General features: G+C 37.8%; 1 protein-coding gene across 4 annotated transcripts in view; it reads right to left on the bottom strand.

The window, feature by feature from the left end:
* The window catches only part of CTNNA2 (catenin alpha 2), a 1,152,426-nt gene that overhangs the window by 731,670 nt on the left and 396,484 nt on the right, over positions 1–24,272 (bottom strand). For all 4 annotated transcript variants that reach the window (XM_021670969.2, XM_021670970.2, XM_021670971.2 and 1 more), the window contains one exon: positions 7,451–7,654. In XM_021670969.2, the coding sequence (XP_021526644.1) occupies positions 7,451–7,654 (204 nt within the window). The remainder of the gene's footprint in view (positions 1–7,450; positions 7,655–24,272) is intronic.

Below are 24,272 nucleotides of genomic sequence, written 5' to 3'. Positions count from 1 at the left end.
AAATGTATACAACATGCCATACATTTTAAAGGACCTCAGTCCCCCACTTGAATAACCATCCTATACCTTGGGCACTTTAAGACCCAAGAAGAACTGTCATGTTCCCACAGGCCTGGATGTTACCTACATTTGTGTTCCAAAGCTATAATGGGTACCGTGTCCAGGGCACCCTAATGCCAACCAACTGTGCCAGTCTAGATCTCCTCCTGGAGCTCTTCAGAGCCAGTGCACACCTGCTTTGGGCCAAACCTGAACCTGACACAAGCTCTCACACTCTCCCCATTATGATTCTAATGATGTCCAGTCAGCGTGACCGGAGATTCTCCCACCACCTGTGCCTGGGTCAGTGCCAGCCAACATATTCCTGCATGACATCCCTTGGTTCTCTAAGATACCATTACAGGAAACACAGTTGAGCACCATTAGAAAGGGAATATGATCATAACAATATAAGAAGAAGGAAGTAAGAAAAAATATAAGTTTGTGTTACCTACCCTCTACCAGTTTCTGGGTACCTTTGGGAGGTACCCAGTACCAGTAAGCATATGGTGAAATCTACCTGGAAATGCAGGCAAAGCCATGCTGCAAGGGCAGAAGCCAAAACACTATTCTAAAGACTTCCACTCCAACTATGTATATTTCCTTGGAAGAATAGATTCAAAGAATAGTTTTTCGCTTCAGAGAGAGGGTTGGTAACATAGCTGTACTCTTGCAATATCTGAGCAAGAAATACCAATTAAAAGCAAATTTAAGGCCAAATGTGGTGGCTCACGTCTGTAATCTCAGCACTTTGGGAGGCTGAGGTGGGTGGATTGCCTCAGGTCAGGAATTTGAGATCAGCTTGGCCAGCATGGTGAAACCCCGTCTTTACTAAAAATACAAAATTTAGCCAGGCACGGTGGGGTGTGTCTGTAATCCCAGCTACTCAGGAGGCTGAGGCAGAGAGAATTGCCTAAACCCGGGAAGCGGAGGTTGCAGTGAGCCAAGATCATGCCATTGCACTCCAGCCTGGGTGACAGAGCCAGACTCTGTCTTTAAAAAAAAAAAAAGAAGAACAACAAACAAATTTTAAAACTCTCTCTTCAAGGAAGTAAAAATTTTGTTTGGCAAGTGTATATGCACAGAGGAATTTGAAGCTCAAAATTAATAGAGATGAGGGCACTGAACATATGAAAACAGAGAACAGGAAAGAGAAGAAAAGATACAAGTAAGAAAAAGGCAAGGAAAACCTCCTTACCACAGGCATCAATGTGGAACTCTTTCCCTTGAATGAAGCTACCAATCTCATTAAGGCAACTCTTAATTTTGCATTAGAATGCAGGGCCATTAGGAGAAGGTATGGGTAACATTAGCTTTCCTATTTCCCACAAACATTTTAAAACTTTACGTTCTATATTGTGTTGTCATACCTTTTAATAGAGAAAGTCATAATTAGCCAAGCTGAATTCAGTGAATTGCATTCCCTGATCTACATAGTAATAGGAAGGAGAGAAAAGAGAAGATCTAGATAATACTCAAAACAGATTTTATGTTTAATCAACAATTAGCCTTATTCTTAAGTAATAAGAGCTACTCAGTCTTTCGCCTGCCTTCCCACATGGAAGAAACGTGGCAGTATAGCAGTTCCTACGGCAAAGTTATCTTTCTGATGACAGCGTCTTCAGAAGTATTTAATCTTTCTCTGGGATTTTAGATCAAACCCAAATACTGAACTTGCCAACTAGTTCTGGGCCTCTCTTGGCAGTAATATACAGCCAATTTAAAGAAGTTCTGATAGATAAAAATCAGATTTATACACAAAATCAAATTAATACAGAAAAATTGCACATAAGATTATTTCAAATAGAATCCCCAGAGGCATTCAAATTTTGTTTATATGGAAAAATCTGATTGCACAAGACTTTTCAGGGATCCCCTGAACCATAGAAACTGTAAAGTTGTGTCCTCGCTTCATTCTCGTTTTGTTTCTCAGTCATGCTTTGGGTCTAAATCAGAACTCTGTACTGCCAGCAGGAGAAGCCTTCCCCTACTTATCTTTTCCAAGCCTCCTCCCTAAAAATACACTCAAAATGAATTGCCCCTAAATGATTATCACATATTCATATAATAAATGCTATGCAGCCAGTAAACATAAGGTTTGATAACATTTATTGATATGGTAACATATTCACAATATATTGAGTAAAGAGAATAGACTGCAAAACACCATTTACAAATGAGTCCATTTTATAAGAAATATGCAAGGTGTAACACGTGTGTGTGTGTGTGTGTGTGTGTGTGTAAATATACCACTCCTATCTGCTCAGAAACATTGGAAAGGCATATACCAAATTATTAGCATTGATTATTTTGGGGAATGAGACATTTTATTTTCTTCTGTCTTTGTTTTTTGTTCCTTATAGTGAACATATATTTCTTTTCCACTATAAAAAAATGTAAAAGCCACTATTCTCAGAGATCCCGTGGCCTTGGATACCATCTCGTGTATTATTCATCTAGTGTTGTGGAACAGCATGCTGGAGCTTTGCTGTGTATAGGCCACAGAACCGGGCTGGAAATAACCTTTTCAGACCCTATTTTAGTCCTCAAATCCTCACAAGTGTCCTCCTTCAGGAACCCACTTTACGTTAAATTCTACTCTCTAACAAAGACTATGACAATGCTTCAAACACTTGTAGTATTATATATGTTCCCATATCAATATGTCTTCATGTGTTTTCAATACCTTCAATATATTAATGGTTTATAAATTGTTAAACCTAGGGCTTCATTTAGATGCTTCAAGAGGTTTGAACAAAAAAAGTCAGATCCAAAATTTTTAAAAATATACAATTGCAATTATTTTAAAAAATACAATTAAAAATATCTCTCACCATATTTTACAGCAAAGAACAGCAGCAAGTCATTATTTTATGCCACCAGGATCTCTGCCAGCATTTGAAAATAGTTTAACTGTATGATTGTTTAAGAAAACTGTAACTCTAAATTAGTCTTTTAAAAAAATAGAGCTACACAGAGAGTCTATGCATATAAAATGGAAACAGGTTGTAGAGCGGCACAAGACACAGCAAGGACCAGGCACATCTGCTCATTGCAAATTCTCATCAAGGTCTAACCATGAATTGTGCATAAAGAAGTAACACTTTAATGCAGCTCCTTATTGTTCTGCATTTACAGTTTTAGTACCTAGAATAAGTAGTGATTTTTCTCCTTATGGTTCTGCATTACAGTTTAATACTTAGAATAAGTATTAAATTTTTCTAGTCTTTTATATTTATAAGGATGTGAACCACACTTAGACATTTTTGGTGATATAACATTGAAACAAAATTTTTCTACTTAACTCCCCTTTCAAATGCAGTCTATCTAGCACACTATCCAGGCATTGCCGAGAAAGCTATTTACAAATTGTTTCAACATCATAGTAAATCAGAATTTCCTGTGCAACCAAATCCAAATGAAGATATCATATTAGTTGCAACTGATACAACTTTAACTGTCATTCAAAATGCAAATCATTCAAAATGCAAATGTCGATTTTATGTTCATAAAACAGACACAGTCTTCTTACTAGTTACTTTATAAACAAATTTTATTTATAGTCAGTATTTGAATACTCTATTCCACTTCTACTGCTATCCACTGGCCCAAGAGAACATCCTTTCATGAATATTCTGGGACTCAGGGCCTCCTCACCTATCCTCCTGCTTTTGTGGCCTGTTCTCAACACCTGAATCATGGCATTTTTCACTCACTACTCTGCAATGGCCTCTGATTCCATTAGAATGAAAGTCAAATTCTGTATAATGGTTCACCAGGCCCTGCCAGACTGATGCTTCAGCACCACACAGCCTCCATCTCCTGCTATTCCTCTACTGACATCAGCCACTCTGACTGCCATGGTGCCTCAAACACACCAGGTACCCGTTCGCAGCAAGGCCCTTGACCTTGTCATCCCTTCCTCCTCAAGGCCTCTTGCTTCCTCATCTCTGAAAAGTCTTTGATCTAATGTCATCCTTTCGAAGCACCTTCCTAGGCCGTTCTTAATTACAGCAGTACCCAGTGTCCTCTACGTCCCAGGTTTTAGACTTCCTCTTTGCATTTATCACCGTCTGAGGTAACTCTTGTTCAGATCGCTTAGTATTTATTGTCTGTCTCCTCCCACAACAGTGTAAGCTACATGAGAGCAAGCAGAGAATTTTACCTGTTTTGCTCCTTCTGTATCCCCAGAAGCCTAGAGCAATGCCTGGCATCAATAGCCAGGCAGACAATATACATCTGTTGAATGAATAAAATATTCTAAATGTTTATTCATCTCACAATATTCTTATTAATATAACCCATAAAATGTTATGTTTATACTGCCACCAAATAAATCAGCATAAAATTATAAGTTCCCGAGGAAGGTTTATATGTTCATTATAATTTGGAATTATTTATAGTACTTAGCATAATACTTCAACCACCACACTGATGGCACTCATCCAAATTAACATCTACAGACCTAGCATGCTTTTAAGTCTCTCTCTACCCATTAGTCTTCATATATGTACAATAATAACAGTCTACTTAAAGGAGGATTATTTTTAAGAATATTTTCACTTTGGGTCATATCTTCAACTTGATAAAGCAACTTAAGGCTAGCCAAAGCTTTCCTAAAGGAATTCCAACAATCCTTCCTACCACCGCCAGACCCGTGATCATAATTTTCACCACATGCCTCTGTTCACCCAGTCTTTTTTCTCATACCACAGTTTCTTTTAACTGCACAATTCTTGTTGACATCTTCAAGCTGCACACCCACGTTCATGAAGTAGGACGTACATTTGTGGAAATATCTAACACATGACTGATATCCTAGTAAGCTCAATGGAAGCTGTGTGGCTAAGTCATGGCCCCTGCCCCATGAAGACCCTTTTTCTATCAGGTATGATACACAGCTTCTCTCCATAACCTCTGTCTCCCTCTGTGTCATACAATTTGGCATGTATACAATTTTAGAACAGCTTCAGCTAAAAGCAAGCATTTTAAGTGGAATGTTCATCTGGGACTGATCAGGAGATTGTTAGAAAACAGAAATGTCAGTTATGCTGATTTTTAAATTTTTTCAGTTTAACAACTTACTTGTCCTAATGATATTGCCTAGCACATTAGGATGAAAACCTGTGAGGTGTTAATTTGATAACCCCTTTATTCTCAGAACTTACAAAATTGAAAGAGAAATATAACAGCCCAGGAATGGTAGAGTGATTCACTGGTTGCTGTTAACTATAACAGACGTTTCAGTCAAGGCATAGATGTGGATGTGTTTTTGAATTCATATATGATACATCAAAATAAATACAAATTGTGCAGCAGTAGAAATGAGTGTACTGGACTCATTTGAAGGAATTATGAAGGTGATCTGGCTGTATCCAATTCTACCTTGAAATCACCAAAGAAGTGTGAAGTCCAACTAAAAGTTACACAGTTTACATAAATGTCAAGTCGGATGGGTTTTATTTCAGGCTTTGATCATGATGTTTCAATGTGACTAGAACTTGCGTGTTTTGAAATGTAAGCACTATACCCATTGATATATTGTCTGTAACCATGTCAAAATAGGAACTAAGATTTCAATAAAGCACAAAACATTCCTGTATCACAAGCCTGTGAACAGAAATCAAAATTGCCTGGAGTCAATAAAATACAAAAATCCATCAGCTCTGCTGATCTGTATGAGCCTACACTGAAAGAAAAACTTCTAGTTGGCAGGATTCTAGACACCAAACTGAAAATTACATGTCATGTCTTGATCAATTCTTATTTAATCACGTTCAGTAATTTCTATTTACAGGAACACAATTTAGATCGAAAGCATCATTGTTATCTGTGTAGTTTCTACTTCCTTCTTTGGCAGTAACTATTCATTGATAGAACCACTAGTGTGCCTTAATGTAAAACCAAATTCCAGATCCAAGTAATTAGCCCTTTGCTATTTTGTTAGCAACAACAGCAACAGCAAACAGACTGGGTCTCAGAGTTTATAAGCATTCTTTGTTGACACATCTGCTATTGAAAAGATGCACTCAGTTGGGAGACTGTGGTGATCAACATTTCTAGCTGTACCCTACATAATACCCATAGATCAAAATGATGGAAAGTGTTGGTCATCCAGGGTCCTAAAGAGATGTCCTCATAAGCAGCTGTGTGCCACATGACGGATCCACATTTTATTCTTTGTATGCTGAAAATGGCCAAGTCTTCCGAAATCAAAGAATCTGAAGGTTCATGGAAAGGAAACAGATTTTGCTTTTTTTAGTTTGTAAGGTTTTTTCATGGACATCTTTTTGCTTTCTGAGTAGGTTCTCTGGAGGGTCTGCAGGAGGAGCACTGCTATGTCAACACTGACTCCTTGCTTGCATATCTGTTAGCTGCATATTTTTACTCATGATGGGAGTGGTAAGATGCTGGAGGGAGAGACACAGAACAGCCGCTTGGTCTCAGCATTGCCTCAGGGTGTTCTAATAATACCCAACATGGACTTCAATAGCGGTGAGCAGATTTTCAGTGTCCCTGGTTCCCTACTTGGTCGCTATACAGGGCATTCCTTCAAAATGTAATAGCAAGACCTCACTTTGTCTACATTTCTTTTCCCCAATTTGTACTGAATTCTCTCAAACCCGAAAGTCCAGGAAAGGGGGAAGTACAGATCATTCACTGTTGTAACCTCTGGGCATCGTCTCAGCTGAATGAATGTAGCAAATCAATACAGTCATAATTTAGTGCCTTTCAAGGCAAAGAATATGAGTTTCATCACCTTCTTGCAGGTTACAGGTATACAGAAACTGTCACATTTTATAACTATAGCAGAGGATAGCTATTATGTGCCAAAATTAGATACCACTCATACATACCTATTTGAAAACTTAGAGACTCACTCTTATAAGCAATTCCTGACTATGCATCAATAAAACACCTGCAAGTTTTATTACAGATAGAACTTTTCCTTAAATAACCCTATCCAAACATTTTTTTAAACCTGGTAGATGTATTAATGCCTCTTAGGGCCGAAGGTTAGCATCTATAGCTATCTTCAGGTTTGAAAGTGCTCTTTGTAACAGAGGACTTAGTATATCCTCAACTGTTTCCATCAATCATCTACCTTTACCAATTGAAATCTTACCTACCTCAAAATGCAGCCACTAAAATGACCAAGAAGAAATCAGCCAAGTAAAAAGTGAAAGAGCTCATTCGCCATCAATCTGTTCCACATCAAAACAAACAAACAAACAAAAAAATGCATTCCGAAACATGACCGCGCTCTCCCAAAGCAGTTCTTTGGTTTCACCAGACTCTCTTTGGTGAACACCTGTCTGTTCTCTTGTCCTGCTATCCATGCTTCCAAAAGAGCAACACGATTGCAGAACAGAATCCACCGAGACATGAGAATGGAGAGCCCAAGACTTACATTATTCATGTACTCGCTGAGCAGGTCCTGGAGCGCCTGCCGCACGGCGTTGCACTCCGCCACGATCCTCTCGCGCCGGTCGTCTCGCGTGCAGGAGGAGTCTGCCATCAGCGCAGCGCCGCTGATGATGCTCTCCAGCCTCTCCTCCAGGGACGGCCGGAACCTGGCCTCGCTGAACGTCATGGGGTCCAGGATAATCTTATTCTGAAAGTATCACAATGAAAACAAAATCAGCGGAGAAGACAGGTCTGCCTTTGCACCCTGTTTTGAAACTAGCAATATCTGAGGCAAGAACAAGAGTCCCCAAGGAGGAGAAACTGGTTACTCAAATTCTAAAGTGGCCTTGACAAAGTATTAACTTTTTGTAGACATTTTGTCTTCAGCTTGAAAATAGCACATCTTGTTTGAAGAATATGTTCTTGGCAAAGGCAATCTCAACAGAAGAGCTTTCAAATAAGATTATGACACTTGTTCGGCATTTTAAAAACACGTAGCCTTTAAGGAAAGAGCATTTCAGTGTAACACTTTGGGGAATTATAATAAGAGCTAAAACATGATAAATAATCAACATCTTAATTATGCATTAGGTGTGAAAAGCAGATAGTCCCATGGCAAGATGCCTTTTGAAACTTGGGCACATAGCACCCAAGAGCCATAGTCAGTACAGGCTAATTTATCACTGGGAACTGATATCTTCTACGTCAAAGCTAGTTTTCTAGAAAAGGATTCTTAATGTATGTATGAGGCTTGTCACAAATAACTGATAGTATCCTTATAAAGGTATTTACATATATTGAAGAAGCCTATATAGAAGGAAAATAGAGATATTTCCTAAAAGGAAGGCATCACATAGAACATGAGCTTAGCATTTCCCCAGCCAAGTTTGAGGGGCCTGAAAACGTAGGCAGAGATGCCCAGAGGTAGATGGAAATATGCATCCAAAATTCAGAAGATATAACAATCTTTATAGGGATCTGGTAAATGTCAGGGGTATTTGGACACAAAGTAATGAATGACATACTAGTAAAGTGAACAGAGCAAGAAGAGCAGGTCAAAGAAGACCCTGTGAATTATCTGTTTCCAAAGGTATACAGAAGGACCAGAACCAAAAAGGAAGACAGAAAGAGTAGTCGGAAAGATAGAAACCAAACTTGGAAAACTCCCAGCAAATAAGGAGGGTACAGAGTGATGAAGTACATGATCATTAACTGTGTGACGTCTAGAAGCAAAGACTTGACAAAAGGCTGGTTTCCTTTGGGAAACCTTTTCAGCCTAAGGCAAAGAAGTTCATTCCAGCAATGATAATCGAAGTAGAATGGCCTGCTGCAGGAAATGGTGTGCTTATCTTCCTTGGGGGTGCACTCTCTGAGGTCCAAGAACCAGAGCGGCAATGATGGGGTGAATGGTCTTCCAGCTGTAGAATATTATGGTCCAAGTGCCACTCTGTTATTGTTTCTTTCGATGTTCATTATTTTTTAAATATTTACCAAATTTAAAGAGTTGTTAGAAAAGAACAATTTACCACATTTACAAATACAATAAGAAATGCAAATGAGAATAGGTAGTTATTCTATTGCTAATCTGCACCTGCTGAAGACCTACTATATGCCTACTATAGTACTTAATGCTAAAAAGAAGGGGAGATATAATATGCTTTTATAATTTTTTTATTCTGATGTAGTATACACAATAACTGCTTAAGTTATTACAAAGTCAAGTCCAGCTGTATGCTCTGGGAAAGATTGTTGTAACCCTCCAAGGCATCCTAAGGTATTTGTTCAGGTTGTGCTTAGAAACATCTGGGCTCCAATTCTCTGATTCCTGTTAAAATGCAACTCTCCATAGCAGAGAGATAGATCCTTTGAGCACATGTTGAGATCTTAAGGAATGAGTGTAGGCAGGCTGGGAATTAGAAAGAAACAGGTACAGACCAAACACCGAACAGGTCTGAAGTCTACTAGAATCTTCGATTTTTTAGAAAACCACTAATTGGTTAAAGTCCCTTTTCAGTTTAGAAGGCAGATGCATGAAGTCTTGCAAATAAGACAGCTATTCTGTGCCAGCTTTGGCATGATGATCACTCTCACATTTGTACTCTCTTATATCTTGGAAAGGGGATGAAAAAGGGGTGCTTACTTAGCCCAAAATGTGCCACTTGGGTTTTGCCCTTTGTGCCTTGGTTTTAGGCACAACTGTTCAGTGTCGAAAAATCACGTGGAGGCTGCAATACAGTGGATGCCCTACAGGGTTAATTATTACAGGTGAAAATCACAAAGGAAAGCAGGGAGGGGAGCACAGGTTTTGCTGCTATACGTACTAGTGCTGTGTCTGCAATGTCTCGTTCCAGGGGCATCCATTGGAACTCTCTCTCTTTCTCTCACATGCTTTCTCTTTCTTTCTACTGCCTTTCTGTTGATGTATTTATGATGAATATGTACATGTGTGTGTATATATATATTATATATATACATATATATGTAATATATGTATATATGTGTGTGTATATATATATAATATATATATACACACACATATATAATCCATATAATATACATTAAGAAATGATATTCTAGTTGAAGAAATACCTGGTCAAACTATAATTAGACTATCTTACTTATAAAGATTACTGATTTTCAAAGACCTATTTTATAGAAAACCATATTAACATAAAACATAATGAAAATGATATGTTCTTCTTTCAGATTTCAGGAGATTCTTCAGAATCATATACTGGCTTTAGAACAGATGTTTATTGTACTTTAGGACTAAACACATGAAGTGCAAATGTGATGGAAATATGGGGAGGTAAATTTGAACTCTTCAGTAAGGACAATTGTAAAACAGTTTCTCCGCTGTAGAGAAAATGTACTACTTTCATTAGAATACTATTTCCTAAATCATTTTCCATGGAACACTGAGCTTAGACATAGAATGTTTTGATGAAAAAATAAGGTTCCCTGGCCAAATATGTTTTGGAAATACTGCATGACCTACAGCCAATTATCATGCTTTGGGGAGCTCTGCATTAAAGGAGTCAGTTCACTGTAGCATTTCCCAAATCTATTCGGGCATAGAAAGCGCTGCTTTTAAGATGCATGAATTATCTATGAGAACCGAAGGAACACACTTTGGGAAATGTGGCAAGAGAGACTTTGGAGTGTTAGCCAATTGAGTTTCCTACCTGCCATAGCCTGGGGCTGTTTTAAAAGTAAAAGCCTGAAACATTGAGCTTGACACACTCTACATAAAAGTTATACCATCCATCACATTTCTAATGGAATTATTCATTATTTATAGATCACAAGGGAAAAGCTTTTTAAAAAAAATCTCCCTGGAAAAGAAACAATAAATTTACAATATTCAGATCTGTATCTGCAGTACAGATGGGGAGCATTGCAATGATGGATGGGAAAGGCAGCAGGGAGAAGCCACTCGGGGGAGAAAAGGCACAAAGAAGAAAGGCCAGTGCACATGAGCCTGTGTGTGCGTGGTACTGATTGTGTGTGTGTGTATGTGTATGTGTGTGTGCATCCTGAATGGGATGGGCACTGGTTGCGTGTGTGTGAAACTGTGTGTTTGTGTGTATGAAACTGTGTGTTTGTGTGTATGGGGCAAGATACGTGCTATTTGTGTACGGCTATGAATCTATGAATAGGTGGGTACAGGTTGTATGCATGGGTGGAGGGGATGTGTGCATGTGTATGTGTGTGTCTGTGCGCACACATGCACGTGTATGGAAGGGGCTGTAGCTTATTTGTATATATGTGTTTGTATATGTCTCTCTCTGTTCTTAGAGAATTGATCACGTTTCCAACAGGTTCCAACAAATGGGAAAATAAGGAAAAAAACAGAAATGAAGCCAGAGGCTTAAGAGCTAGAGGAGAGGGCTGTATCTATAGTTCCTAAAAAATAAAAAACCAACCCCTGGAACTACATCCTGAGCAAGAAATACAGAGAATGAAAAAGCGAAAAGAAAAAGGAGTATTTGCTGCTGCATAATTTGAAAGTCATTTAAAAAAATTAGAAAGAGAGGTAAGCTCTCTTTCCTAACATACTTTGGGGACATTCAGATCAGCAAACAGTCATAAACACGGGGCTCTAATATGCCTCAGTTCTCCACACCAGTTCTGCCTGTCCTCACCGCTCTGCATGGCCGCCCTCTGCTGGCAGGAAGGGGCGCTGAATCATCATCATCATCATCACCACCACCACCACCATCCATGAGCCAGATTCCCCTCCCTAGTCACAGCACACCAGCACCAAAGAGTGAAAGGACACCGAGAAGACTTCCTGTCTCTCCCTCTGCGGCAAAAGTGTGCTCTTGTGAGAGACTCTTACACTGTTTGCAACTGTACAGACTTATTTTAGCTCATTATTTTACATTGTAAGTATCTCTGTCTCCTGTTTGCATGCTTAAAGCTCATTTAGTCATTTTATCCTTTTGATATTTTAGTTCCATCTTAACATTGTCATTTTAGTTCATTTAAAGATAGTGGGCCTGCATTTCTTATTTTATCATTTTCTTATAAGTTAATTTTTATGTTTATCGTGTCTATTTTCATTTTGCTTATTTGATTTGCATAATATTTTGTGCTTTATGATTTTTATTTATTTTTATTAACATCTCTACTTTAAAAAAGTATTGTTTTCATTCTTACAGTTTATGGAGTGGCAATTGGAATGCATGGCCATAAAGATAGCAGCCACAATAATTCACCCCCAAGCCAAGGAGGCTAGAATCCTATTCTGCCATCGAGTCGGTGCTATAACAATCTCTCTAGTCTCACATAATTGATCTCCCATTTGCTCTCATGGGGCGCTCTATAAAAATTTTAACCTAAAATAGTTTAGCAGACTATGTAGTTCAAAACTGCTTCCCAGAATAATACATTTACTAGTACTCACCACACATACATTGTTAGAAGAGCACTACTTTTAAATTGCTCTTATCTTCCATTCTCTCTACAAAAAGCTATGCGATCTAAAATTTCAGTATGTAATGGGACACTGAGCTAGCCTGATGCAAGCTCTGACACAAGAGGAGGAAACAGAGAGATCTCTATCAAAGCAAGTAGTTGGATGTATTACAAATGGTTTGATGGGTTCAAAATGCAGTGTCTTTGAGATTCCTATCTCCCTATCTTACTGAATAGGGAAATGATGCCAGACATGTTGTCCCATGGTCATTCAGCTCACAGATGAGGGCACCAGGATTTGAACATGGGTCTTTTGATTTCAAGCCCAGTGTTCCTTCAACTATGTTAAGTCTGTCCACATTTAGGTGAAATGAGTCTAATATGTCATAATTATAAAATATATTATTTTAAAATGACAATATAATTTTTAAAAACTAAATATAATGCTTAAGTATCATCTGCCCTGCTGTCCTCTTTATGTTATCTGAGTCACCTAACCCTCCCAACAGATAACTGAGAGTATAATCATTCATTCAGCAAATGAGTGACGGTTACTGTAGGAGTCTAAGAGCACATACTAAATAATCCTTTCTTCAAGAGGTTGAATAATCAAAACCAAAAACATGTACAACCCATTGCAATTGGGGAAATGGCTGATGTTATGGAATGACTGAAAGATGGCAATTTACACAGTTGGGTGGCAGGAAGTAAAGAAATACTTCTAGAGGAGGTTAGCCCTCAGCTGAGACTTGAAGAGTGAAAAGCAGTTAGCCAAGCAAAGTCAGGAGCGGGAAGGGGCAATGCAGGTGGGCTAGGAGACTGGAGATGGCATAGTATTTGAAAAATATTACAAGCGATTCACTGATGCTGGTCACATGAACAGTGCCATGGAGGTGCCCCAAGCCACTCTCGGAGATGAACTGCTGTACCTGTAGTTCCACTGCAGTCTCATATGTAGGCTGTGCTTGGTCCCAGGCAGAGCCAGTCAATCACTGGGCATAGGTGCATGCTCCAGCCCTACAGGGACTCCTCCAACAAGCAACTACAGCTCCTGATCCGGCCTCCCCACTGGCCTGACTGGGACTTGCTGGGAACAGTGCTGAGCCTCTTCCTACTCAACCCTCTTTCTTTCCTGCTCTTCTTTCCAAGGTGTTTGACCCCATAGCAGTCTAAAAGCTCCACAAAAGCCCATTCCCTCCTGTTTTCTCCTTCACAGGCAATTCCTCCTTATGCACATAATCCCATCTACCCTGCTTCTCCAAGGGCCTGAATGGACACAAACTGGAATGGGAGACACAGTTGGAGAGAAAGAGCCAGGTCCTGAGGCGACTTTTCTGCCACCTTACAAAGCTTTCAATTTGTGAACACTCCTTTAGGCAATGACAAACCATCAAAGATCTTAAAACAAAGGAGCGGCATAATCCTGTTTGGGGTTAGACAGTTTCTTATTGCAGTTAGGGCAGTTAGCTTTGGCAGGACTGCAAGCAGACAGCAGGAGCGCATCAAGCCTTCAGAGCCCAAAAGAGAGGAGGAGACTACAAATCAGGATTGCATCTATATGGATAAAGAGAAGGGCATGGATTTAAGAAACATTTAGAATGTCAATCTGGCAGGATGTGAAGATATGTCGTGTATGAGAATGAGGAAGAAGGAGACAAAGATTAAAATTTAGACTTCTAACATGGACAACACCAATAATTCAAGTATCAGCAAACTACATCCTAGGCATCAACCTCCTAGTTTGCAAATAAAGTTTTATTAGAACACACTCAGGCTCATTCATTTGCATACTGTTTATGGCTATTTTTACACTACAATGGTAGAGGGGAATGGTTAGGACAGAAACTGTATGTTACACAAAGTTTGGAATATTTACTCTTGGGCCTTTAAGAAAACATTTGCTGGCCCTTTAAGAAAACATTTGCTGACCCTTGAACAATTGTGATAGATAACAGATGAGGAGCAGGTGAAGTTTTTATAATCCTTTTAAATGCAGAAGTCTGGTGGAAAGTTGATTATAAGTGTATGAACATCCAGTAGTGGTATGGGCACCTGTATTAATATGCAAAATCTATCGCCTTCATATAAACGAGGAATACCCAATAGGAAGACCTAATGTACAATAACAAGAATTGCAAATCACATTTGGATGTCAACTAGATATAGCAAGAAATGTGTTCAGAGAGATGAATAATTGTGCAGGCATGACCTCAGGGCAAAGAGCAGAGCTGGAATTGGGATGAGTGCCCTCTAGCTCTGGAGTCTATGCTCTTAGCCACCGCACTAATTATTTCCCTCATGGATCCTTTCTGCATGCGTGATGCTAATCATCAGGAGGGAATTAATGCAACAGTCATTTCCCCATGTCAAAAACGAAAGCCACAGTAGTATATTATTCTTTCATACTTCAAGAAGGGATCAAAAACAGCAAAGAACCACCAGAAATAAAAGCTCTAAAATGCTGCTTTCTCCTAATTTCAATTTCTCACCTCTGTTTCAAACTGATCGGTAGGTATTATAATGCATTTCTTCTACCAAGGAGGATAATACAAATACAGCTTAGTCTTTCTTTGGCTAGGAATTAACCATCTTAAAGCTGAGTTTGTATCTAATTGTACTCAGCTGTAATTGAGAAAGATGGGCATACCTGGTAAGACCCGGAGCATAAAGTAATGTTTTTAATTACAGTTAAGTCAGTAGGAAGGCTTTAGCATACATGTAACACTAATGGAATGGTTTTGCACACAGATTGTTTCAAATACGCTTAGTGCACAGCTGACAATGGTGATGCTTTTTTTTCCTTTACTAGCCAAGAAACAAGCTTGTTAAAGAGTAGGAAGAAAATCTTATTCATCTTTACATTTCTGGCTTTCAACATTAGTTAAACCTTTAAGAGAACTACTTAGTCATCTGAAATGTATACAGAATTTTTAAATGCCAAGAAAAACCACAAAGAATGCATTTGATAATATAAAGCATGGCCGATTTCATAACTTTTCGTCCAAAATCTAAGCTTATCAGCATGGAAAATGTAAATGCCAGTGGTATAAGAAAGTCCTGTGATTCTGTGATTTTCTTTGTTGCTTGTGATAACTCTGTAAGATAAACGTGTCCTGGATTTTTACTACCTTCATAGTTCAAGGTAGCAACTAAGGAAAATAATAAATTGTGCTGTTCTCCCTCATAAACACCAGGCACTTACCACCTGCTGTCCAGCATGACTATTTCAAATCAAGCAAGCAGAAGAAAGAATAAATGTCAACATGCCTCTAAGCAGTCACTCACTTTTATCTTTTAAATCTTAAAAAAAAAAGAACTGAAAGAGAAACTTAACATTAGTCAAACTCATTCTTTCAAAGGACTATGTCCTTCTGATATGGGGCAATTAAAGCAATGAAAACCAGAAAACCTAAATGAAATGCATGTTTAGATGTAGGACTATTTCTCCTCAATTATTCTGATCTTTTCACAGGAATATGCTACAACGTACCCATGTCTTTGCTTTCTGTCTTTTGTAACGTTACCATCAACCCCATTCTATTTACTCTTTAAAAAAATTATATTTTAAAATTTTTAGTCATTATGGGTACATAATATGTGTATCTGTTTATGAAGTACATGGGATATTTTGAGCCAGGCTTATGATGTATAATAATCACATCGGGGTAAATGGGGTGTCCATCACCTCAAGAATTTACCATTTCTCCATGTTAAAAACATTCCCATTATACTCTTTTAATTATTTCAAAATGTATGATGAAGTATTACTGACTCTTCTATTTACCTTTTAATGTTTAAATTTTGTGGTTTTCCTTATCTTGGTGTATAACTGGGTAAGTTTTCTATTTCACAGAAACCACAGAGCTTCCTTCCTTCTTCCTCCCAAGCATAAAATTCAAGATTCTGTTTCTTTCTACATAACAGAGAGGGGGCAAAACCATGTAGTTGGAGGTACTGGTGCCATAGCCCGTGTGAAATATGACGGTGACTGAGCACGACCACAGAAATGTGAGCTTTGGTTAACTTAGGACTTCATGCTGTGTTGGCCCGTTACTGAGTGTCTAAGTCACAGAAGGTCACAGGGAGCTTTAGTGGGATCAAGGCTTGCTAAAGCATTTTATTTTATTCATTATGTTATTTTTCTGCACTGATATAATCCCAAACAAAACAAAACAAGACAAGACAAGATAAACAAGTCCAGCCATACCTGTTGATTAACTCTTCACTATAGAACCCTTCTTAAAACAAAGAAAAAGGTTTGTTATCCAGCTTAAAATACTTGACTAGGAACCCCTGAGGCAGCCTCTCTCAAGTTCCCATTAAAATGCCTAGAGACAGAGAAATAAAACAGGAATTTTATAGCACTGAAAATTGAGAATGAAAGACACCTATTGACAATGAGCCATGATCATAATTATGGCTCTGAATGTTTTAAATACTTATTTTAAAGACGAGAGTCTGAGATAAAAGCATAAATCAAGAGCATTTAAATAAATTAACTGAGGTGTCTAAATCAAAAGAATGTTATTTGTTTGGTTTTAAACACTTGCTTTCCCTGTAGTGTATCAATAATTAATAGATATATTTTCATCTTTTTCATTCTGTGCCAAGCTCTTCCAGAGTGAGTATTTCTATCTTTACATGAAAAGTTTCTCTTGACCTAATTGGGGTAGCATTAGGAATGAAAGAGACTAAGGACCTTGAGTTTTAACCATCTATTTTTTATTAAGCTACAGAAAAATACTAACCACCATTTTATATTTGCCTTAATTTTTAAATTGCAAAGTATTTTATAAATAACTTACTCTTTCTTCTCAGGCATATAGTTAAAAATAAACTAATTATGCCATTTATCTACTTAAGATGTTATTTGTAATTAAACAGTTCAGCTTAATTGGAAATAAATGACAAAGATAATGACTTAATAATTAAACAGCACTTTCTATCCTTAGATATTTAGTGTTTTTTTTTTTTTAACAGAAATTTACCTAAGCTCACATTAGGTTCATTTTGGAGAAGAAGCTTATATTTAGAAAGGCAAAGTTATTTACCAAAGCAAATGAATAAACTGGGTGAGGAAGTTCAGCTCTGGGCTGTTCCTACTGGATTGTGAAATCTAGTGGATGCCAACTTCATTTTCCCTAATCCCATCATTTCTGTGTGTGGCTGAGTTGCTCTGGCATTTCAGGAGCACATTCTCAAGCTTCCACAGGGATACTCGTTTATAATTAGGTACATAAAGCAGGGCAAAGATAATATTCCTTAGCTTTACATTATGAATGGATTAGAAAGTGAGTATCCAAAATGCACTTAATCAAATCAAGTTTTTAGAGGGCTTACCAAAGAAAATGGATTTTTTTCTGAAAAAACAGTCATGTTATCTCTTTTCTCCGGGAACTCTCTACATTCTTGACCATCTTTTTTATTTAGTATTCATCCTCTGAGCTCTGTGTGTTCTGAACACAATTTACCATCCACTGACTAAGTTAGCCTCCCCTATGCTTCACAAAACCCTGCTTTACTATGGTTCTATTCATGCCCCTCCTTCCCTTCACTTGCCCAGTTCTTTTTACTGGATCTACCTCCGTAAGTTGGTATATCTCAAGACCCTGCTACCTGTTCTCAGTAGTTTTCTCAACAACTCTTTCTTAGAGGGCTCAAGTACTGTCTACTATCAGCTGCTTGTGAAAGAGAACCAAAGTATCATGTCCATTCCCAACGCTCTAAGACACTGGCCCTTACTATAGCTGTACACTGGACATGATCTGTTGAGGGTTCCACCATCACCTCAAATATCAAATGTATGAGAAAGTACTTCTTATTTTCCCCCAAAACCTAAATCTCTCATGTCTACGGAGGAAGTAGAAAGGAAACAAGAATCCATAATCTCCCTTCATTCTGATAATGAGAAATTAGAATTAATGAGAAATCTTCACTTTATAAATGCAAGATCTGTTCCTCAGTTAGGTTAGGTGACTTGATGAAAGCCACACAGTGGAAACCCTGAGGTGTGTTTCTGACTCCAAGGCCCATGCACGTGTAGCCTTGTTCTCTTGGGAAACTTTGTTGAAAGATCAAGCATCAAATAATCTCAGACCAAGGTATAAAATGTTACAGGGGATAAGAGTTGGATGGTGATATGGTTTAAATGTGTCACCTCAAAAATAAGGTGTTCCCAACGTGATAATATTAAGAGGTGGGACCTTTAATCCACGATTAGGACATGAGGCTCCTCCCTTTTGAATGGGATTGAGGCACTTATAGAAGAGGTTTCACGGAGCATTTGGCTAGCTTGCCCTTCTACCTTCTGCCAGACTAGGATCCAGCATTCTTCCCCTCCAGAGGGGAAAGGCACCATCTTGAAAGCAGAGAGCAACCCTCACCGGACAACCAAATTTGCTGGCACCTTAATCTTGGATTTCCCAGTGCTAGAACTGTGAGGAAACAAAATTTTGTTCTTTGTAGATTACTCAGTCTTGAGTATTTGGTTTTAGAAGCACAAATGGACTAAGATAGATGGCTTGGATTAGAAACCTGGCTCCAATTCCTTCTAGTTGTAATTCTGTCTAGCCGAGTAGGTTGCTTAAATGCTAAAAGTGTCTTAGCTTCTATTCCCTATATAACAGTGTTGTTGAGAAAACTAAATAATATAGAGAAAGAGATTTTCACAATATATAACACACAGTAAGTAACAGATATTAAACATCAAATCATTTCAAATAGCTCTTTTTAGTGTAATACTTTATATTTCCACAGTCAGTCCATATTCCCCCCCTCTTATTCAAGTCACGATCACCTCCCATTTACTTCATTAAGACATTAAATTTACCTTTTTATTTTCCTGGTAAAATATATTTTCCTAATAGCCTATTCTTAAAATCCTGCTTAACCACACTACCCCACTGGCCCCAACCTTCAATGGGTCCCCATGACCTATATAATAGGTTATTATCTAGGACCCAGCAAGTTTTAGATTCTGGACCCTTACCTAGTAATTCTCCAATTTCATCTCTGTTTTATTAATTTTGTGAGCTATGTCAATTCATCTCTATTATATTAATTTTGTGAGATATGTCAAAATTCATAATGGAACAAAGCAATGAGTTGCATTTTCTTCCAGCCCTTGAATTGATATGTCATTTTCAGCAAGCATTGAATAAAGAAATATAATCTCACCTCTATTCAGTTCATGTTTAAGATGCTTGGCCTTTAAGATTCTCAGTAATCTGGCACAAGTCTCTGCCTCTCAAACTCCACCTCTCCTCATGAACCCCTGGCTCCTGCCAAAGTGGTCTCTGCCCCACCCCAGTATGCTTCATGTAAAACTGTGTTATTAATTCTTCTCTGCTATTTCAGCCCCTTCCTCTCTGATGCTTCTTGGCAGCATATATGGATCCTGCTCTGGAAACACGATCTTCACCTCTTCTATGTACAATACTCTCCTCCTTAATTCCCACCATTAAGCTTCTTTTCACTTATTCACATTTTCCTTTTGGCTCTTGTCTGATATTCCCATGCATTGGTAGCAGTGTGCCTGTGTGCACATACATGTGTGTGAGAGACAGATCACCAGTTAGGATGCCTTCCTTATGCACTGGTATCTTCTACTCCACCCAGATGAACGTTTCCTACATAAGTATTTGATAAATATATGCTGATTAGCTGAGTCAGGATTCCTAAGCAATAATATCCTTTTCCCAACTTTTACCAAAAGACTTCTGTAGCAAAATAGGTCACCACAGTGAACCTAGTATTTGCAGATGACCTTTTAGTTAGATTTGTACATTTAGGTCCACACTAGTATTTGATGTGGTTCAGTGCACTTGAGATTCAGAATTATTGGGGTGGGGATATATAACTTATCTTATGATAAATAGTAGGTTTACTTCCTTTTTTTCTTTTCATTTATTTATTTAGAGACAGAGTCTCATACTCTGTTACTCAGGCTGGACTGCAGTGGCACGACCTTGGCTCACTGCAATTTCTGCTTCCCAGGCTCAAGTGATCTTCCTACTTCAGCCTCTCGAACAGCTGGAATTACAGGCAGATGGCACTATGCCCAGCTAAGTTTTGCATTTTTTGTAGACATAGGGTTTTGCTATGTTGCCCAGGCTGGTCGCGAACTCCCAGGCTCAGGAAATCCACCTCTCTCAGCCTCCCTAAGTGCTGGGATTATGGGTATGAACCACATGCTCAGCCTACTTCTACTTTCAGTGGGCAGGAGACAAGCTGAGGTAGCCACCTCCTGTGGCTGGTGAGTTCTGGGAATCTCATCTGAAGATGTGATTAAACCAGGGTCAGCAAACAATGGTCTGTGGGCCAAATTAGGTCTGCTGCCCATTTTTATATGGTCTTAAGTTTATAAAGCTAAGAATAATTTTTACATTTTTAAGTAGATGGATAAACCATGGGCCTACTGATACATTATATTTCTGTCCAAAATCCTCTCCCTTATAACACTCATAAATATTCAAAAGGTATGCAGCAAAAAAAAAAGAAGAAGAAGAAGAAGAAATTTCACAAACCACATAATCCCACAATTAAATAATTAGTTACTGGATGATCAATGGTTGAATTTTTTTTAAAGTTTAATACTAGGAGAAAGAAACTTCTTATCCCAGAAATTAGTTACACTCTGTGTCGCTGGCTTAAAATGTTAAATTACCCATTTAAAACTGAAAGTCAATTTATATTTCTCAGAAGCAATTGTGACTTAATTGCTGTTATCAACCTAATAAATTAGTAGGTGATAACCACAAACTGGTTATACACTCAAATTTCATGTCTGATGAAAAAATAATTGTATCAATACTCTGCAAATATGAAAAGGAAATGTGCTCAAGGGCCACAAGGGAAATGCATACACCTTGAGCATAAACTCATCTATCTTCTTCTGTCTATTTTTAAGCAGGCAAATTAAGATGGGAAAGAAACAGTCTTTGTCTCACAGGAATAATGTGTGATATGTTAATTGCTTTTCAAGCACCATAGCATGGCCTGAAAATATTCTTTTTCTTAATGAGGATGTCATGTTCTTTTTTGAACTCTGAATTGTGATGCACATCTGTTAACGATCATTTAAATGATCTGTAATAGATTTTCTGTGTAACACTGGTAAAGAGAAGCCCTAAGAGGGTTAACTCAAGAAGATGCTGGATGCCCATTCGAACATAATACCATGATCATGGAGTCATGGACTATCTATTGTGATTGGTATGGCGTATCCCAACATTCCAGAAAGCTGAGAAGTTAGGATGGATAAACTAGATAGGTACTAAGATCAAACAGTTAATATATTCATTTAAGCAGCCATTCAACAAACATTTCTTTTATGTCTATGTGCTAACAGCGCATGTTAAAGGGTGAACAATACGTGATCTCTGCCTATTTGGTGCTCACATTTGGAGAGAGAGAAAAAACAGGATGATATTCTTTACAATATGCATAATGTACAATGGTAGCATAGAAGGAATAGTGACATAGAAATTGGGGTAGTTAGGAAAGGCTTCAAGAAATAAACTATATCTGGAAGGCCGAATATATATTTATTATTCAGAAAAGAATGGAAGGTAGTTTAGACAGAGGAACTCCCATGAGGGCCAATGCATGGATTAAACAGTGACCATGTACCTGAAAATGATAAGCAGTTCATTTTGGCAGAATGAGAAATACAATGTGTGAAAAAGGAGGATATGCAATGGGAGATGTACACAGGGACCTACTGAGATGATCTGATACTGTGCTAAGAGCTTTAAAATTTATCCTGAAGACAGAGTTTTACTAGTAAATGGTACCTGAGTAGCATTTTAGAAAGGCTAGGCTTACCAAGATGATGGAATATAGAGGGAAGAAGTTGGTGAGGTGAGGGCCTGGGAAACCAGTTAGAAAATTATTGCAATAATCCAGGCAAAAAAATATGGGCCTGATTAACCAGTGTTCATGAAGAAGGGAGAAACAAGTCAAGAATTCTAAAGGGAACTGAAATCATAGCATATCAAGATTAACTGGAGTAAAAGTGAGCAGGACTCTCAAGTTTTCTGGATTCAATGGCTATATTATGAAACGTAGTTCCTTTGGCTAAAAAGAAGAAGAGGAAGAAGAAAGGCTAAGCTTGATAGAATAAAAATGCTCAACTTAGTTTAAGAACTTTTCAGATACTTAGACAAATCATTCAAATTCAGATGTCACATAGTTAAACAGAGATCTAGAGCTCGGGAGAAAGTTCACTTATTCTCAGATAGTCTAAAAAACTATTATTTCTATTATTATAAATGTAAAAACATACATAAAAAGCATAATTGACTTAAAATGTCTCTAAAGAACAAACCACAGAATTAGGATTGTTGACATTAGCAAAAGTAATAGAAAATCAAAGTTACTCACACTGGTTTAGGAATCAGTTTGTTGGAAGCTTTTGGGTAAAAACTGATATACATATTTACACCTTATTTCCTAGCACATTATTCTCCAATAATAAATCCATTATTTACTTTTTCAAGAGTGTGGCAATCGGCCACCGTATAGTAATTTAGGTTTGATTGTAAATATCTAAAACTGGGGAGCTCAAATTAAAGAATTGCTCAATCTTAACTCAATGTATAGAATACATTTTGTTAAAGTAATAAATATTGAAACTTAGTATCTTTAACTTTTAACCAAAGAGATAACCAAGGCAGTTCCACTTGAAAACCTCACAAGAACAAGTGGCCTCCTCTGCTCCCAGTCCCATGAAAAATAAGTCAACGTACTCGTAATAGTGAGTGGGGCCTCTGGAAAGAGATTCTTTTGTAAGCAGAAGAGAAGAGAGGCATGGAAGCCTGTGATTTTTAGAAAGTCAACTTTAGTGGCAATTTGAGAAAATGGGCTGAAGGAGGACAAAACGGTGGAAAAGAAAGCACTTAGCAGATTTTTTCATGATGAGACATGACATTCTGGCACAACCAAATATTCTTAAATATTTATTTATTACCTATCATATGTGAAAACTGATCCAGGAGAGAGACTGCTCTGAGATTTTCTCATCAAGGATTTCTCAGCCACATCATGGAAATAAGACATGTCTGTGACCATAATAAAACGTGGTAGAGTCTAACACTTGAGGACAGGTATAGTACTTTGATAATTTACTTTGGAAATGTCTCTTTCTTTATTTTTAACAATTAGAGCTTTCGACAACTAGAACAAGTCATATCCCTTCACCCCAATAATTTCCTCTCAAAAATGTCCTGCAAAGGCAAAAGTCCAGATACTGTGGATGCTGGAATGGGAACTTCCAATATTACGGAAGTAATACTGGATGGCCTCAAATATCTTTCTCAATTTTGAAGTTTTTTGGGAAACTTATGAGAAAAGAAATGCAATATCATAGTAGCGAGTTATCCTCAGAAACGAATGGATTATGCAGATCTCTGTCTGTCTCTCTGCCTGTCTGTTTCTCTTTCTCTCTCTTCCCCTACTGGGAATAAAATACAAATGCCCTATCTTTAAAATGTCACGGGTTTTATTACACTGACCTAATTGGAAATCACATTTTATTACAAAAGGTTCATAAAATACTGAAAAGAAAGTTTTCAATATTATTTCATAATCTACCAGAAACACATTTAACTCTATTTTGTGGGTTTTTGTTTTTTGGTTTTTTTTAATACAGGTATTGAGAATAGGTGTGGATGAATTAGTACAACTTTGGTAAGTGATTATTTGAAGGGACACAATGTTTCATGGCCATGACTGTCTAAAGTCAATCTTTGGGGAGATTCTGTTAGATACAGAGCCTTCCATTAAATTAAATTCTTTGAATTAGGCAAAACTAGCAAACTTACAGGAGATCTGGTGCAACCCTTTTATAAATCTGTAAATCTTAATGGAATCAAGGAAGTATTATCTCCAGTTTGTGTATGTACGTG

Source organism: Aotus nancymaae, unplaced genomic scaffold (assembly GCF_030222135.1).
Source record: "Aotus nancymaae isolate 86718 unplaced genomic scaffold, 86718_ANA_hifiasm-v0.15.2.pri h1tg000017l, whole genome shotgun sequence".
In the NCBI taxonomy this organism is placed as follows: Eukaryota; Metazoa; Chordata; class Mammalia; order Primates; family Aotidae; genus Aotus; species Aotus nancymaae.
The sequence above is the reverse complement of the archived record's forward strand: the minus strand, read 5'-3'. Positions and strand labels throughout refer to the sequence as shown.